This window comes from Artemia franciscana, chromosome 7, assembly GCF_032884065.1.
Source record: "Artemia franciscana chromosome 7, ASM3288406v1, whole genome shotgun sequence".
Lineage (NCBI taxonomy): Eukaryota > Metazoa > Arthropoda > Branchiopoda > Anostraca > Artemiidae > Artemia > Artemia franciscana.
The window spans coordinates 36,394,373-36,413,684 of NC_088869.1; the positions used below are offsets into that span (position 1 = coordinate 36,394,373).

The 19,312-nt window shown below is 34.7% G+C and overlaps 1 protein-coding gene across 3 annotated transcripts in view; it reads right to left on the minus strand.

Moving 5' to 3' along the window:
* Nucleotides 1–2,684: 2,684 nt before the first annotated feature.
* LOC136029217 (protein numb-like) overlaps nt 2,685–19,312 on the minus strand; it is a 61,514-nt gene continuing 44,886 nt past the window's right edge. For all 3 annotated transcript variants that reach the window (XM_065707421.1, XM_065707422.1, XM_065707420.1), the window contains 2 exons: nt 10,085–10,300; nt 2,685–6,026 (listed from right to left, as the gene is read on the minus strand). In XM_065707421.1, the coding sequence (XP_065563493.1) occupies nt 5,815–6,026; nt 10,085–10,300 (428 nt within the window). In that variant the 3' untranslated portion in view covers nt 2,685–5,814. The remainder of the gene's footprint in view (nt 6,027–10,084; nt 10,301–19,312) is intronic.

A 19,312-nucleotide genomic window follows, 5' to 3' on the forward strand; every position in this document is an offset into this window, starting at 1 on the left:
AATCGACTTAAGATAACTAATTGCAGTTTATAGTTCATGTTGCAACCTTAATTTGCAAGAAATAGGAAGCAAGATCCCTAAACTTGATATTTCTGATTTTGATAAAGTGCTGGGATAAGCCTGAAGTTTTTCCGAAAGGTAAGTTTTAGCTCTCCCATTTCAAAGAATATCTAAATAAGAAATGTGTTAAGAACAAAGTACAACAGATAGACTTTCCTTCACCTATTTAAGAGTATATCCAACACCCTATATTCCTTGTTTTTGAATGAGCCACAAGAATATAACCAATCAACTTCCGATTTTTTTTTTCCCCTAAGGATTATACGGGCCAATAAAAATTTCAAAAATTTTCATCCGATATGGGTCTATCAAAATAAAACAACTTCTTTACACAAGATGTTACACTGACTTGGAAAAACACAATGATATAATGAACTAACAACAGTATAATGATTTATCTAAAAAAAAGTATAATAATTTTATATGACACTGAAAAAAAAAATGAATTGAATTGAATGCAATCCATCATTCGTCACTCCAGTAAAAGCCCATATACTCCTTACAAATTGCATTTCCAAGGTTCATTCTATTCATTAAACCATTATAATAAATGTTAGCCTGTTTTTAATTATGTTATTATAAATATGAATTATTCTAAATTCCTCTTACCTCTATTTATCTTCAAATCTTTATAGTTTTTAAAATTGTCTGATATCTTTCCAAAGACTTATCCCATCGTCAAACATTTTTTTTTAACATTTATATTTTGTGCGTGTGTAAAGGAGGCGGGGATGAAAAATGTATACTGTACCAGTTGAGATAATAATTTTTTTCCTGTTTTTACAGTTTAATGAGGTTTATACTACAAATTTATGTTGGTAGAGTCTGTGAACCCATTTTGGTGAATTCTACAGCTATAAAATTTCCTACTAATACCATGATATTCTATGAAGCCTTTCTTGTTTGTGTTTTGGTATTGAACCTTGTCCTGTGTCTTCGGCAATGATCCCACAATTTGCTGCTTTTGTTTTTTTTAGTTCTGTCAAACAAGTCGAATCAAGTTAAAAGAGGTAATTATGTCATTATTGGAGAGGGTTTGAAATTCATATGTACAATCTATACGAAGGATAAATCGTTTCTTTTCTTCTTCTTTTTTATTAGATACTTTAGTTGGTAACAGTTACCCTGAATATACAGACCACTAAAGAAAGGAAACAGAATAAACGAACCTGGGTTAAAAAAGGAAAAAATTACTGTTAGACGAACATCAAACAGTTCAGCTCTGTCTCTTTAAGACAGTGAAAAGTAAACTTTTCGAAGCACTCTAAAATTTTGGCGACATGGCTTTCAGTGAAATAGATAAAAAATAGATTAAGATCAAAAATAAAATAATCTAACTATTTAAGAAACTAATTTAGCACAGCTTCTACACATAAGCTTCGCCGCATATTTAACTAGTTTGTCTTTATTTCAGATTCCATAATCTAGTTTTACTTTAAACTAGTGTAAAGAGTACGTATATTCACCCATGAGTTTATTTACGGATGTATTATCGTTAAAATCCTCTATTTCCTTTGCCTTGCGGGCAACTTGCTTAGTTCCCAAGGTAGGTCATCGCTGAGTGAAGGGATACGTTAAAAAGAACAAGTAATAAGAATTTCAAATCATGATGATTAGTTATTTTTATAGGTTTTTTTTTTCGATTTTGCTGTGCATAGCTTTTGGTAATTGGGGTCATTAGATAAAAAAAAAAAAAAAAAAAAAAAAAAAAAAAAAAAAAAAAAAAAAAAAAAAAAAAAAAAAAAAAAAAAAAAAAAAAAAAATCATTGAATTTTGAAAAGTCTCAGAAAGAGAGCACTTACACACTAGATAAAAAGTGGATATAAGAAAATTTGTAGAATAAATCCTATTTATTATAGTAAAACTAAAAAGCAAGCTAACATTTTAACTGTCGAATGAGCTGAATTAACGATGGAAACTGAAATGTCACTGTAATGGAGCAACCAGACTTTCACTTGAATTACGAATGAAACTTAATTTTTCAGATTTAGCGTCTTTTAAGATTCTTTTAACTCGTTTGTTAATCAATTGGTTATATATATACGTATTTCCTAAGCCAGTGTAATATCTTATATAAAATAGTTTTTATTTATTTTTATCCGAGACTCTTAGCGGAAATTTTTTTTGACAGTGTCATATATCTTATATTCGTATACTCTACAAACGTGCCTTATCAATTTGCTTCTCTTGGAATTTTGTTTTGGCATATCTTGTGCAGTTTTCCGCCAGACTTTTAGGGATTTTTGGACCTTGGAAATAACCACACTAAAGGTATAAGACTTCAAAGAAATGCAACTAGATTAAGGGGTAACATTTCCCATTATGCTCGTAGTTATATTACGGGTACGGCTGAATTTTTGTTCTAACTTATTTTCAGTACATACTGTAAAAGATACTGCAACAGAGATGGACTAAAAGTTCTTATATATATATATATATATATATATATATATATATATATATATATATATATATATATATATATATATATATATATATATATATATATATATATATATATATATATATATATATATATATATATATATATATATATATATATATATATATATATATATATATATATATATATATATATATATATATATATATATATATATATATATAAATCCTCTTGACACATCACCAAAGACCTACTTACAAAAACACAAGGAGGCACTATGTCTAATACTCTAATGTAAAAGAAAGGAAATTGCAAAAAAATAAAATAAGCATATGTGTTACAATTTATTATCAATAAGAAAAAAAGTGCAAATAACTATTGTGCTGGAATATCACCAAAATATCTAATGGAATCGTATCACTGATAAGATAAATAGGGTTTTATTATAAGTTACAACGTTTATACGATTTATTTTAATTCGTCCATTTTTCAGCATTAATATTGTTTGCCCCCACCCTCTGAAAAAAAACCCTACGTACACAGGCACCGCTTAGGAGGAGGAGGGGGAGGTAATCACTCCCTACTAGATTTTTGATTCCCCCTTCACCACTTTACATTTTGAAATGTAACTTTTATGTATTTTGATTCAGAAACATCATTTATTTTGAAAAGTTTTTGAGCATTTTCATCGAAAAAAATAGCACCCCACTAGATTTCGAAACGTGCATTTCCTCCCCTCTACATTTTGGGAACTGAAACCATTGCCTGCGTACCTCTTCAATCCTGTCTTTTCTGTAGCATATACTGTTTTTACACTAGACTCGTGATTCTTCCATCCATTCTTGGGTTTTTCAAAGTAATGCGTTTTCTTTGACTGCATTTCTCAGAGTTGAACACTTTCTGCAGTTTAGGTTTTCTTTTATCCTTGATTCAAACTACTTTAAAACTAGGGAAAACTAGCAAAATCGGGACCGACAGACCGATAGAATTTGGGATCGCTATATGGCACTTGGTATTTACCAAGTGCCATAAAAACTGATCATTAAAGTCAGTAGCATTAAATAACTTATCGAAATTTAAGGATACATAAGCTTAACACATAAAATAGGAGATGAATCACTCCTAGAAGTAAAAGCCTTACGAAATTATTATCAGACATCTTGGTTCAGGTAAACTGTTCAAACCAATCCAAAATAATGAAATGTGCTGACACCGCAATGTACAAAGCTGTGTGCTTTGTACATTGCGGTGTCAGCACATTTCATTATTGACCATTTCATAAACGGCATCTCCAAAATGGTCGTGTTGAAATCGTTCCAAATGACCAAGGTAACCGAATCACTCCATCTTATGTTGCCTTCACAGCAGATAGTGAGCGCTTAATTGGCGATGCTACTAAGAATCAGTTGACCACGAATCCCAAGTGTTTTTGATGCTTAACATCTGATTGGTCGTGAATGGAGTGAAAAAACTGTCCAAAGTGATATTAAACTTTTCCCATTCAAAGTCATTGAGAAGAGTAGCAAACCCCATGTCCAAGTGGAAACGAAGCAAAGCACACAAATTTTAAGTCCTGAGGAAATATCCGCCGTGGTTCTTGGTAAAAGGAAGAAAGTTGCAGAGGCTTATTTGGTAAAAAAAAGTACAACCAATATATGGTGCAACCAATTATCGCAAAACTCTACCAACAAGGTGGCGGTGCTGGCACTGAGATGCCCGAGGAGGAAGGTGAGCGGGACGAACTTTAATTTGAATCACTTTGCTTTAGGAGGTTTTCTGTCGTAATTTATTTATTTCTATGGATTCATTCCAGTCAAACATGAATGACAGTTAAATACGAAGGTGAAAAGAGCATTTTGTCTGTGAAACAGCTGATGTCTAGGATTGTTTTCTTTACGATGTTTCGGAACTAAGTTGTATTATTTTTTTTACATCATTTTTGCATAAATAATTTTTATCGTACTCTGTCCCCTATTGTATTTGTACAGTTTTGGCAGGCAATAAATCTATATCATATCATTTTTGTAAAAAATAGCAGAAATAAAAACCTAATTACGATAAAAGCACTTCTTTTTGTAATCTAGTAATACCGAAAGTTCTGCGCAGCTTCGTTTCATGTTACATAGAATTGGCTATCTTTTTTATAGAAATATCATTCTTTCGAAACATATTTTGTCAAGAAAATGTTATAAAGGAAAATGTGCTAAACATAACCAAAACATATTTGTATACAACCATAAAGGATATGATATTCCGAGGCAACACAGTTTTATAAAACCCAAATCTATACTTTAGCTGGCTAGTGAATTTTGACTAAAGGAAAACAAAATTTAAGTCTAGGCTACGTCATAGCTGACATAATGTTATGGACATTGCTTTCAGGGTTGCAGCGGTAGCTAGTAACCTAGCAAGGGACAATAAATACATAGATGAGAGAAAGAGAGAGAGAGAGAGAGAGAGAGAGAGAGAGAGAGAGAGAGAGAGAGAGAGAGAGAGAGAGAGAGAGAGAGAGAGAGAGAGAGAGAGAGAGAGAGAGAGAGAGAGAGAGAGAGAGAGAGAGAGAGAAATCCTAACCAGACTAAATATATCTTTTAATCACTGAAACTGTTTATTATTTTAATTAAGGGTTCTTTATCATTTTTTCTTCAAAATTATTACTAGATAATAAAAGACTTTAGGGTAATATCATACTGATTTTTTTTCAAAATAAGGTTAAAAAATTATTTCATTCTGAAGTCCACGAATAATATTACAAAATTCTTGCGAGGATCCAAGCATAAGTTAGCTTAATATTTTAAAAACAATATCGAATCTCTAAATCAATATTTTAAGTACCTTTTCGGTTTTCCGTTGCATAAAAAAAAAAAGCCTCAAATGGACGGTATAAAACAACATTTAAATAGAAGAGAAATATTGGAAAGGCAAATTACGATTGTTCGTCAAGTTCTCAAAAAATAAAAAGGCAGTAAGATGTGTCATGGCTGCAATGAAAGTGTAGCAACGAAAGCATTTTTTTATACTCCGTTTTTCATTGTAATTTACAACAAATCATAAATAAATTCAATCCAATAGCACTAAAAAATAGAAGGTAATAATGGCAATAAAATAGTTATAACAAAACCATCACCATCATCACTTGAAATACTAATATTCATGAGTAAAATACTGAAAAATTGGCTATATTACTTGTAATCTAGAAAGGATCTTGAGAAACAGAAGCTAGAATAAGCGAGATCCCCTGGGAAATCATATCTATAACAATTGAATCCAGTTGTGGATAAGCAACACAGTAACAAATACACCGAAACTACACATTAAAAAAAAGAGAAGGTAATAATCTCGGCAGCATCTCAAAGCTGAACCTGGAATGTCCTAGTAATTTGTGGATCTGTGCTAAGAAAAGGATTGGTTGCGTTGACTCCATTTTGATTTTTGATAGCCCAATCAGCATTGAATGGGTCTGGTTTTTCTGGTATTTTTGCTGGACTTGATCGAGTCACTGGAGGCGAAGCAACCCGTTGAGAGACTATATTACCAAGCCACTCTTCACCACGAGAAGGGGCTAAAAAAGAAAACAACAAAAATTAAAAGGGTTTTTCCAATTGGTTATCCACAAATGAGTTATTCTTTTTTTGCACCCTTGCAACCGATATTCCGGGAACACAAATTGCCGGAATGATTGGTTAACATCAACGAATGATTCCTTTGCATATAACATAATTATTTTTTCAAGATTTTACTTTTTTTAATCTCCAAGTCATCTGAACCATAGGAGATAGATTGAATTAATGAGCAACTTGAGTTGCAAGATGAATAGTTTGGTTTGAAACAATAAGCCAGCTAAGGGATATATAATACTTCAAGGAAAAATATAACATGTAAATGTAAATGAACATGTGTTATGATGAAAACCAATTTTAAAGCTTCCTCATCATTCTTTAAAAAACAAGAGCTAAGAGCTCATATGGCACTTGTGAAGAGGCCGGACAAGCCAAGAGCCAAGAGCTCATATGGCATGAGCTTTAGCAAAATTCTAAGAATCAATAGATTGATTTAAAAGGAAAATCGAAAGCTTAATGCCGGTCGGGATTTAAAATAAGAGCTCTGAGTCACGAGGTCCTTCTAAATACCGAATTAATTAAGATCCGATCACCCATTCGTAAATTATAAATACCTAATTTTTTCTACTTTTTCCTCTCCCTTCAGCCCCCCAGATGGTCTAATCGGGGAAAACGACTTTAACAAGTCAATTTGTGCAGCTCCCAGACACACCTACCAATTTCCATCGTCCTAGCACGTCCAGAAGCATCAAACTCGCCAAAGCACTGTACCCTACCTCGTAACTCCCCCAAAGAGAGTGGATCCAGTACGGTTACGTCAATCAGGTATCTACGACATTTGCTTATTCTATCCACCAAGTTTCATCCCGATTTCTCTACTCTAAGCGTTTTCCAAGATTTCCGGTTTCCCCCTCCGACTCCCCCCCCCCATGTCACCAGATCTGGTCGGGATTTAAAATAAGAGCTCTGGGACATGAGTTCCTTCTAAATATCAAATTTCATTAAGATCCGGTCACCCGTTTTTAAGTTAAAAATTCCTCATTTTTTTATTTTTCCAAATCAACACCCCCCCCAGCTCCTCAAAAGTGAAGATATCCGTTCCAATTATGTCAATCACGTACCTGTAACTTGTGTTTATTCTTCCCGTCAAGTTTCATCCCGATCTCTCCTCTCTAAACGTTTTCCAAGATTTCTGTCTCCCTCCTCCAGCCCCCTATGTCCCCGGATCCGATTCGAATTGAAAATGGAGCATCTGAGACATAATATACTTCTATATATCAAGTTTCATTAAGATCCGATCACCCATTCGTAAGAGAAAAATACCTCGATTTTCACGTTTTCCAAGAATTCCGGTTTCCCCATCCAAATCCCCCCCAATCTCACCGGATCTGGTCGGGATTTAAAATAAGAGCTTTAAAGAATAAGATCCTTCTAAATGTCAAATTTTATGAAGATCTGATCACCTGTTCGTTAGTTACAAATACCTAATTTTTTCTAATTTTCCGAATTACTCCCTCCCCACCCCCCGACTCCACCAAAGAGGGCGGCTCCAGTCCAGTTATGTCAGTCACGTATCTTGGACATGCTTTCATCCCTCCCACCAAGTTTCATCCTAATCTCTCAGCTTTAAGTGTTTTCCAAGATTTCCGCCCCCTCCCCCCCCCCCAATCCCGCCTGATCCGGTCGGGATTTAAAATGAGAGATCTGAGTTGCAAGGTCCTTCTAAACATGAAATTTCATTAAGATACGATCACTCCTTCGTAAGTTAAAAATACCTCATTTTTTCTAATTTTTCAAATTTAACCTTTCCCCCCAGCTCCCGCAAATAGAGCGGATCCGTTCCGGTTATTTCAATCACAAATCTAGGACTTCTGCTTATTTTTCCCACCAAGTTTCATCCCGATCCGTCCACTCTAAGCGTTTTCCAAGATTTTAGGTTCCCCCCCCCCAACTCCCCCAGATGTCACCGGATCTAGAGCGGATTCGGTTCAGTTATGTCAATCACGAATCTTGGACTTGTTTTTAATTCTTCACACCAAGTTTCATCCTGATCTCTCCGCTTTAAGTGTTTTCCAAGATTTCTGGCTGCACTTCAACCCCCCCCCCCCTTAATGACTCTGGATCCAGTCGCCATTTAAAGTAAGAGATCTGAGTTAAGAGGTCCTTCTAAATATGAAATTTTTTTAAGATTCGATCACTCCTTCGTAAGTTAAAAATACCTAATTATTTCAGAATTAACCCCCCCTCCCCAACTCCCCAAAACAGAGCAGATTCGTTCCGGTTATGTCAATCACATATCTAGGACTTCTGCTTATTTTTCCCGCCAAGTTTCATCCCGATCCCTCCACTCTAAGTGTTTTCCAAGATTTTAGGTTCCCCCCGCCAACTCCCCCCAATGTCACCTGATCTGGTCGGGATTTAAAATAAGAGCTCTGAGACACAATATCGTTCCAAACATAAAAATTCATTAAGATCCCATCACCCGTTCGTAAGTTAAAAATACTTCCTTTTTTCTATTTTTCAATCATCACCCATATGGTCAAATCGGGAAGACGACTATTTCTAATTTAATCTGGTATGGTCCCTGATACGCCTGCCAAATTTCATCGTCCTAGCTTACCTGGAAGTGCCTAAAGTACCAAAACCGGGACCGACAGAATTTGCGATCGCTATATGTCACTTGATTAATACCAAGTGCCATAAAAAGGTGTTGTTTTCTGTCAAACATTATCTTAAAATATATGAAGGTCATAAAACATTTTTGTAAAACCAAGGTAAATTAACTCATAATCCTGAAATACTTGTGCAATCGTCAAAAGAGCCAAAAATAGGCATCTACTTTACAAATAACTTTCAATTATTAAAATTTTCATTCATGAAGCTTCTGACTAGTTAGAGAAATGAATGCTCTAATACCAATCGGTGAAGTGAAATAAAAGCATCTAGCTAAAAAGCTGCGTTATTATACGCCACAAATTATTACCCATTACCATTAACATTACCAAACCATTACGATAAATAGTATAGTTATATACTATATTTTTACCCCTGCTGCACCAAAGCCCATAGCTGAACACTCTCGTCCCTTGATTCCGAGACCCCAAAGACCCCCCCCCCCCTGCTCTGTGTCCATTTCTCTGAACATGATCCCTGCCAAAATTGAGGTTACGAGAATATACTACATTGCCATCCAGCTACCTCGTACCACCACATTCAGTAGGAAACTTCCAGAAACGATAACTTAATAAAAATATTCAACACCGGATCACTTGCAGGGTTATTATGAGTTACGTAATTACAAACCAGGGCTTTTCAGATCTTCCATAAATTCATTTCATTTAAATTCCCTTACTCTTCTTTTTACTGTCACTAAAAACCTTTGACAGTAAAAACTTTTTACTGTCAACTTTCAATTATTAAAATTTTCATTCATGAAGCTTCTGACTAGTTAAGAGAAATGAATGCTCTAATACCAATCGGTGAAGTGAAATAAAAGCATCTAGCTAAAAAGCTGCGTTATTATACGCCACAAATCATTATCCATTACCATTAACATTACCAAACCATTACGATAAATAGTATAGTTCTATACTATATTTTTACCCCTGCTGCACCAAAGCCCATAGCTGAACACTCTCGTCTCTTGATTCCGAGACCCCAAAGACCCCCCCCCCTGCTCTGTGTCAATTTCTCTGAACATGATCCCTGCCAAAATTGAGGTTACGAGAATATACTACATTGCCATCCAGCTACCTCGTACCACCACATTCAGTAGGAAACTTCCAGAAACGATAACTTAATAAAAATATTCAACACCGGATCACTTGCAGGGTTATTATGAGTTACGTAATGACAAACCAGGACTTTTCAGATCTTCCATAAATTCATTTCATTTAAATTCCCTTACTCTTCTTTTTACTGTCACTAAAAACCCATTTCTAATCAGGGCTTTTATTCTAATTACCTTCAAATCTCAAAAGAAACAAAAACTTAACGGTAATTTATTTCTACAGTTTTTAGGTTTCTAAGAATTTCTAATTTAGTGAAATAATAGACTTACCCCTTGGGGTAGTAGGCGGCGAAAGCGCTGAAGATGATCTTGGGGAGACAGCTGGTGGCTGGGCAAAACTAGGTGATAGTTGGAATGATTGATTTTGGCCTGGGAGTATTCTGGAAGACGGTGTCTCGTTTGATGGGAATGATGACTGGAATCTTTGGTTATTCCCATTCACTAAATCCAATTTGTCCCCAGAAGAGCTTTCAAATATGGGAGCCACTGAAATAAGAAGATGAATTGTATGAGTCAAAGAGTCAATATAAAGAATAACCCTTGACGATATAGTATCCAATAATTGTACGTTACAAGCATTTACTTTGAAAATTAGTTTCAGCTCAACCCTAAACGATTTGAGGTATACTTTATGTTCAAAAATGACATTAATATTTACGGGTGCCCAACTAGGAAAAAAATTACAGTTTGAACAATTACAAAATCAGTCTTACTAGCACGCACTTCGTTTGTTAAATACAATAGAATTCACAGACCTATTCAAATTGTTTTGATTATCAGAGCCCTCAAAATCTACTTGCGTGGTTATGATTAAAGCAGCGCAGGTAAGAGGAAGTGAGAAAATCCCATAAAGTGCCCCATGAAACACTTGGCTTGTCCACGTGTCTATTTTGGTTACAGTAATGGAATTCGACTATTGTTACATGTTCATTAAATTAGACTTTGTCTTTTAATCCACCTGCTCAGTTCCCAAGTCCCAAAGTAGGACAAAGCAAAGCAATGATTGTGGAGATGCCCTATCCATTATCTCCTGAAAATAATCTTCTTAATCTTCAAAGGCCTTAAAGCTCTGAATCATAACCAATCATTAAACTTTACTTTCAAAAGAGATATGAATTGTTAAAATACGCATAGATTTTCTGAGTTTTCTAGTGTATTTCTGAGTTTTCTAAGTAAACAAGCTTAACTTATTATCCATCAACTTGAACCAATGGACTGAACGTAAAAAAAAACTGCAAGTTCATGCTTCGGTAACTCGATTTCATAAAAGAAACAAAACTGTACTAATTCTGTCTCCCAGTTCCATGCCTTAACTACTAAAAAAGCAAAATAAAAATAAGACACTAAGTAGTTGAGACATAATTTATTTAAAAAAAGGGAAAAATTGTTTTGCCGCTGAATGGTTTGAAACTTACAGGGTACAAGACAGAGCTGAGTAAACCCCAACAAAGAAAAAGAACTTCAAAGCTTGGTTTTATTGATCGATTATGCATAAAACTTGGTTAACGAATTTTTTTCTTCAATTGGTTTAAACGTGCAGGACATGTAGACAGGGACACGGAGACCTCAATGACGACAAAAAATATTGAAAACATTTTAATGTTTTCATTCGTAACGCCAAAATAGGTCCAAATTTGTCTTATATCCAATCACCTTTTAACTTACTTGGCATATACACTGGCAAAAACAATCAAAGGGTTTGAAAGAAATCGGGTTGTATCGATTTTGTGTCATCAAACTTATTTTTCTCCGGGCGACATGGAGCTTCCAGGTAAGAAGACTGGACCAACGAGACATTAACAAAACGAGGACCCTCCAATGACGGCAAATCTTGGAAGAAAACTTTGGTTGTATCGATTTTAACTGAAAAACATTCAATGTTTTTCCGTGCTGATCTGCTTGAAACATTCGGAGCATTTAACAGGGATAAGGATTAAAATAATGTAATAATTCAAACTTGAAATTAGCAGAAGCTATAAGATAGAATAAAGGAAGCCTAAAATGAATAATCAAACCAAATATAAAGATAACAGATACTACTATGGATGAATCCCAAAACGGAAATACATAAAATTAATAATCATGTCAAACTGAATAGATATACCACAAAAAAGTAGGCCAACTACTCTCCTGAACACTCTAAAGGTCTGAGCGTCCTTTACACTTTTTTGAAACTAGAATACATTTAAAAAAATTTCTCATCTATATTTTAAAAAACTAGGGACGAAATTTTTTTTGAGACTCACAGAAATTCATATACTTCACGATAGTCTGACACGTAGTAATTTTGTTCCCCCCAGAATTTTTCTCTGTAGATACGTTCCTTTAAAATGTACGAAAAGTCAACTATTAAATCATTTATTGACTCGTTAATTCAAAATATTACTTCAACGAACAAAACAGATAACCTTTAATTCATAAATTACTGATATCATGCCTCAATTTCCCATATGGGTTTAAACGAATAGAATCAAAAGCAAAACTTTTGACAAAAAAAAAAAAAAAAAAAAAAAAAAAAAAAAAAAAAAAAAAAAAAAAAAAAAATAAAACTTTATAATAGTAAAATTAAACTGAATATATCTTTCTTTTCTGTAGTCTAGATTATTATTGTCATTTCCTCTATCATTATTGAAGTTTTGATAAACAAAAAACAAAACTGTTTGAAATACATGCCGTTTTCGGTAAATCACAAATGACGCTCTGGCCTTGAGAGGGTTTAAGGAAGGAAGGGGAGGGGGGTGCAAGTAACGTGAAAACAGTCTTACTTGACTTAACTTTTGTTTGTTTTGAATTCAATTTTATTATTTATTTTAGTTTCTGTTCCTTTCTGGATTTTTTTATTCATTCATAGAAGTATCTGTTATCTTTATGTTTAATGTGAAAGTTCAGTTTAATTTTGTTCGTTTTGGACTTCATTTGTTCATTCATGGTAATTTCTGTTCATTTCCAGCTGGAGCTATTATATGACTTATAAGTTCTGTTCGTGTTAGGTATAATGTCACTTTTTTCTTTCCTTGCAAAACGTTTTGTGATTTTTTCTTTATCAAGTACCAAAAAAAAGTATTAGCAATAGTCAGGGGGAGGGGGATAGGTAACACACGGTATTGGAGTTCTATGTTGCAATAATAGCCTCAGTGTTGCAATGAACAATCTCATATATGATTTAAAAGAGGTACAGCAAGTCTATGTAATCAACCGTATTGATATTGAGAAGTCTTGTGAAGGTCAGGCACAAAACTCCCACTATGAGTTCTCTAATCACACAGATTGAAATTCCTTGCAGTAACCTGGTTTTCAACAAGGGCTAACATGTCCACCATTTGTGAAATATATACATAACGTGTTTTTAGCTAAGAGTTTACAATTACTATGTCAATCTCATTAGTCAAAAGCTTTTAAGTTATAATTTTAATGGATATGAAATTCCATTTGTGAAGATGTGCTTAGTATATTTTGATTTAGGACTATGTAAAGTACAACCTCAACAGTTTCTAATAGTCATCAGGATCACTCCAGTGATTAAATAATTAGTCAAAAGCTTTTAGGTAATAATTTTAATGGATATAATATTCCATTTGTGATTATATACTTGGTGCATTTTGATTAGTACTATGTAAAGCACAACCTTAACAATTTCAAATATTAACATTTAGTCATCGGGACCACTCCAGTGATTGAATCATTAGTCTAAAGTGGAACAATATTTCTTAATGGGCTAGATTGTGGACGGAGAATACGTATTTGGGAATAAGAGCCCAAAAGCCCAGCTTATGGTCCTCCAATTATACATACTGAACATCCTTGTATAATTCGGATTTCAGCACCAGTTTAACATGACACCAGTCGTGAAATAACTACTTGTTATGTTTTCATTTCAGGCGTCTATATTTCAAAATTAGCGTCACATTTGTAGTTCGAAAGGCTATAAGCTCTTATAGATCAATTCGGTCGAAATGAAGCATCATTTTCGATATATACACGTAGTGTGTTTCTACTTAAGAACAGTGTAATACAACCTGAGGGATTTTTATCATCAACATTTAGTCATTAAGAACCATTCGGTGCCAGAAAAAAAACAAAACAAGGGAGACACGTTCCTATTTAAGACACCTTCACTTTTTAAGCCTAGAAAATGCTTATATTTTATAAGCAAAAAGCACTGCGCCCAATGAGAAAAGCCAAACAGTACCCAAATAATTGAAACGAAAGTCTTGACCCATAGAATTATGTTAGTGTCAAGATCTCTCTTCTTGTAACTAGGTAGAAAGCATATTTACGTATGGATTTAACAAAGGGTTGAATCGACTAGAAGACATATAGCATTTTCTCATGCATGACTAACTGATATTGTGGGATAGTTGGCATGGAAAGTAAAATGCACAACTCCACTAAAAGTTTGAGCTTTTTTAAAATCTAACTATATAAGACGCTTTTATCACGATTGCACCAACTGCTGCAACCTAGTAAATAGCAAACCACGGCCCATTGCAACCAAAAGTTTAAAAAGACATTTTGATAAAAAGCCCTCTACTGTCGAAAAATTGCATTAGATTTATTGCAAAAAAATTCATGGAAATTTAAAAAAGGGCTTGAAACCCCTCAAAATACGTCGAATCCACACAAAAAGTGCACAATTAGAATCACCTTGGCCGAAAACCCAAAATAGAATTGCAGACCCTCATCTTGAGCAACAAGAAAAATCAGTTTTTCGCACGAAAATCACTAGTGTTTCGTTTTGTTTTTTTCTATTATTATCCCAAAGATGATTGTGTCAAACCAATGGTCATCGAATGTCAGGAGAGGGCTCAAATGGAAGGAAATTGTTAGGCACCAAACATCAATTTTCGCCCAAAGAGGTAAAAATTCAAGAGAATGAAAATTCTTAGATAGCCAATCGATTTTTCATTATCTAATCCAATGATCCAACACCCTGAATAGGAGGTTTGAAGCACCCCATGTTGACAAACCAGAGTAAAGTGGCGTTTTCTGCCATTTTCTATCACAAAACATCTATTTTTACCCAAAGAGGGACAAAATACTCGGGAGCCTAAATTTCAACAGAGCCAATCAATTGTCATATCTAAAAACCTTTAAGGAAGGTTTTCAGTTCTTCACTCCTGTCTCGAAAAAAGGCTCTACGGTATGATGAATGCTGCAGGGAATTTTGTATTTACTTATATGTCATTTGTCATAACACTAGCAAGCCTGTTGATCAATCATGAACAGATGATGAACTTTTTAAGTAACAAAAAAGATTGTGCCATAACAAAATGACACTTTCTGCCATTTTGTGCCACAAAACACCAATTTTTGCATGAAGAGGGTCAAAATGTCAGGGATGAAAATTGTAAATCCTAACGACTTGTCATGGTCCAACTCTCCATTGGAAATTTTATTCTCATGCTTAATTTCTAGTTTCTTATTCTGCCAAGGCTAGCATGCTATGGCAAGATCGAGAAGAAGTGTTAATGAAAAATTTGAAATCTGCTACCTCCCTCTATGTTGCCTTTTACAAATTCATCTTAATGATTCCATCGATAAGTGACATTTGGCACCTTCGGAGTCAGGTTGAAGGCTGATGGTACATAATAAGGGCACCATTATAACCTCTATGATAAAAATCTTTAACATGAGGTTTACCAACCACCCTCTTTTATACTCTCCCTCCCAGTCCGCTTAGTAAATGAAAACTAAAAAACCCATTTTGGAAAGAAAGTGCCTAGTGAAAATAACATATTTTACTTATTTGAATTTAATGAAAAGAATAAAAATTTTTATGCGTGAATTTTCAAAAAATCGGTGACAACATACCTTTCGGGCTCTTTACGTATGTGACGAAGTCATATATAGCTCTTGGAAAAGTTTCAGGAAGGTAGAAATTAAATCATATTTGATAACGTTTTTATGGCATTTGGTATGAACCAAGTGAAATATAGCGATCGCAAATTCTGTCAGTCTGTCTGTCTGTATGTCGGTCCCGGTTTTGCTAGTTAGGCACTTCCAGATAACCTAGGACGATGAAATTTGGCAGGCGTATCAGGGACCAGAACAGATTAGATTATAAATAGTTGTTTCCCCGATTCGACCATCTTGGGCGGGGGGGGGGAGTGGAGTGGGGGGACGTTTATTCGAAAAAAAAGAGGTATTTTTAACTTAAGAACAGGAGATCCGATCTAAAGGAAATTGATATTTAGAAGGATGTCGTGTCTCAGAGCTCCTATTTTCAATCCCGACCGGATCTGGTGACACTGGGGGGAGTTGGAGGGGGAAATCTAAAATCTTGGAAAACGCTTAGAGTGGAGGGATCGGAATGAAACTTAGTGAAAAAAATTAAGCACAAGTCCTAGATACATGACTGACATAACCGGAACGGATCTGCTCTCTTTGGGGGGAATTGGGGGGAGGGTTAAATCTGAAAAATTAGAAAAAAAATGAGGTATCTTTAACTTACGACGGACAAATTGGATCTTAATGAAATTTTATATTTAGAAGAACCTCGTAACTCAGATTTCTTATTTTAAATCCCGAAAAGATCCAGTATCATTGGGGGGAGTTGGGGGGGGGGGGGGGGGGGGCGAAAATCTTGGAAAAGGCTTAGAGTGGAGGGATCGGGATGAAACTTGGTGGAAAAAAAGCACAAATCCTAAATACGTGATTGACATAACTGGAACGGACCCTCTCTCATTGGGAGAGTTGGGGGGAGGGTTAATTCTGAAAAATTAAAAAAAATGAGATATTTTTAACTACGAAGGAGTGATCGGATTTTATTGAAATTTCATATTTAGAAGGACCTCGAAATTCAGATCTCTTATTTAATTCTCGACCGGATCCAGTGTCATTGGGGGGGGGGGGGGACCGGAAATCTTGGAAAACACTTAGAGTGAAGAGATCAGGATGAAATAGTGGTAAGAATAAGCACAAGTCCAAGATACGTGGTTGACACAACCGGACTAGATCCGCTCTCCTTGGGGAGTTGTTGGGGGGGGGGTGGGTAATTGAGAAAAATTAGATAATATGAGGCATTTGTAACTTACGAACGGGTGATCGGATCTTAATGAAATTTGATATTTAGAAGGATCGTGTACTTCAGAGCTCTTATTTTGAACCGCGACCCAATCCGGTGACATTTGGATGAGTTGGAGGGGGAAGCTGGAAATCTTGAAAAACGTTAAAATTGAGGTTTCTTTATCTTACGAATAGGTGATCAGATCTTAATGAAACTTGATATAATAGGAAGATCTTATGTCTCAGATGCTCCATTTTCAATTCGAATCGGATCCGGGGACATAGAGGGTTGGAGAGGGGGAAACAGAAATCTTGGAAAACACTTCGCGTGGAGAGATCAGGATGAAACTTGGTGGTTAGAATAAGCAAATGTCGTAGATACGTGACTGACATAACCGTCGTGGATCCGCTCTCTTTAGGGGAGTTAGGGGGGGGGGGTGTCCAGTGCTTTGGCGAGTTTGGTGCTTCTGGACGTGCTAGGACGATGAAAATTGGTAGGCGTGTCAGGAACCTGCAAAAACTGACTTGATAAAGTTGTTTTCCCTGATTCGACTATCTGGGGAGCTGAAAGGAGAGGAAAAATTTAGAAAAATGAGGTATTTTTAACTTACGAGTGGGTGATCGGATCTTAATGAATTTTCATATTTAGAAGGACCTTGTATCTCAGATCTCTTATTTGGAATCCCAACCGGCATTAAGCCTCTGATTTTTCTTTTAAATCAATCGATTGATTCTTAGAATTTTGCTAGAGCTCATGCCATATGAGCTCTTTGGCTGTTCCGACCTCGTCACTAGTGCCATATGAGCTCTTAACTCTTGTTTTTACAAAAAGTCATATTGACTTTCAGAGCCAAATTAATCAACGATCTTTTTGCAAGTTCATTGTGTATGTTTAAAGAGAAATAAAAACAAGCAAAAGTGAACTTAAAATAATTTCTTCTTGAGGAAAAAAGAGCAAAGTTGACGCTTAAAAGGAGCACAAACTATGGCTTCACATATTACGCAAGATATATCAAAAAAATTGTTCAAATAAACTGAATCCTTATATTCTTCAATATCTTTAGAATTCTAAAAATAGCACTTTACTAAAAACTGAGCTTGCTTACGTTTTTTGTTTTACAGAATTACTTGTATGCTAAAAGACATCGACATCATGGTCGATATAGAGCCTTATAAATTGGTCTTTAAATTTCTGTAGTCTACTTATGAAATTTTCTGATTCTAATAGATATACTTTTTATTTTAGGTCGGTTTGTGCTTTCAGTAAAGCGCTAGTTTTTAGAATTCAGCAGACAAAATACCACTAGTCAGCTTGTGTGAACTAGTTCTTCAGATATACCTTGCGTAATTTTCTAAAGAATAATTTGTGTTTGTTTAAGTTTCAGCTTTGCATTTCTAAAAGTTAATTTCTCACAGTTAAACTTTCCAGATTAAACAGTCACAAACAAAACCCAACATGTTTTGATTTTGGGTAGCCGAGAAAAGCAACTATAAACTTGTTTATCTTGTTTATCTCACTTTTACATAAATATTAATTACATTCCAGTTGTTTAGTGATCTTACGAGGACTCATCTCATTATGATCCTGGACTTGCTTAGTGGTAGTCCCATACCCCCCCCCCCTAATTAATAAGCAAACGTTACAGACCAATTCATAGACCACCACCACACATTTTTCGAGTCAATCACTGGTGATTTGACCCATTGGAATGATAAGGCAACTTACTTTGCTTCGTTCCATCTCTATGTAGGAATGATTGTCGCTCTCGGTTCAAACGAGGAGGTGCTGCCGGAATTTCTAAACAGATAAAAAATATTTCAAATGACAATTTTACTTTTGTGTCTTTTTATTATTATTACTTTCTTTTATAAAATTGTCATTCACTGGGAAAACGGAATATCACTGAATACGTAGAAGTCCCTCAAACCAATCTCGAGCCTCCCTGTGTGGGCGTGTAACTAAATACTAGAACTGTTACGTTTGTGTTATTCTTCTTTGGATTACATTTTTTTTTTTTTTTTACCATGCTTTGGGATAAAAAAAGCATATTTTTGGTATTTTCTAGTTCTTTTATATCTTACAAATTTAAAAAAATTTAATGGTGTTATTACTGAAAAAAAAAAATAATAAATCACTTAGAGAATGACTTTTAATTACAACAATTGAATTTGATAAAATACCTTATAATTAGGCAAGATTAAAACTATTCAATAGTAGAGTACAATATAAAACATTATTCGATTCCGATTCCTCACCCCCTAAATTTAGATTTTAGAATAAATACATTGCTCACTAGGTGTGAACAGCAAAAAAATTTAATGTAAGTAACTGAGAGGAAAGGAGAAACAGCAAACCAAAAAAAAATTGTTATTGGAACCCATGTACTATATTCATAATTTAACCATCTATTTTACAATAAGAAAATTATCCAGACAGTACAATCACTAAGCCTTATTCCAACTAGAAGTTAAATTTAAACCACTGGACATACA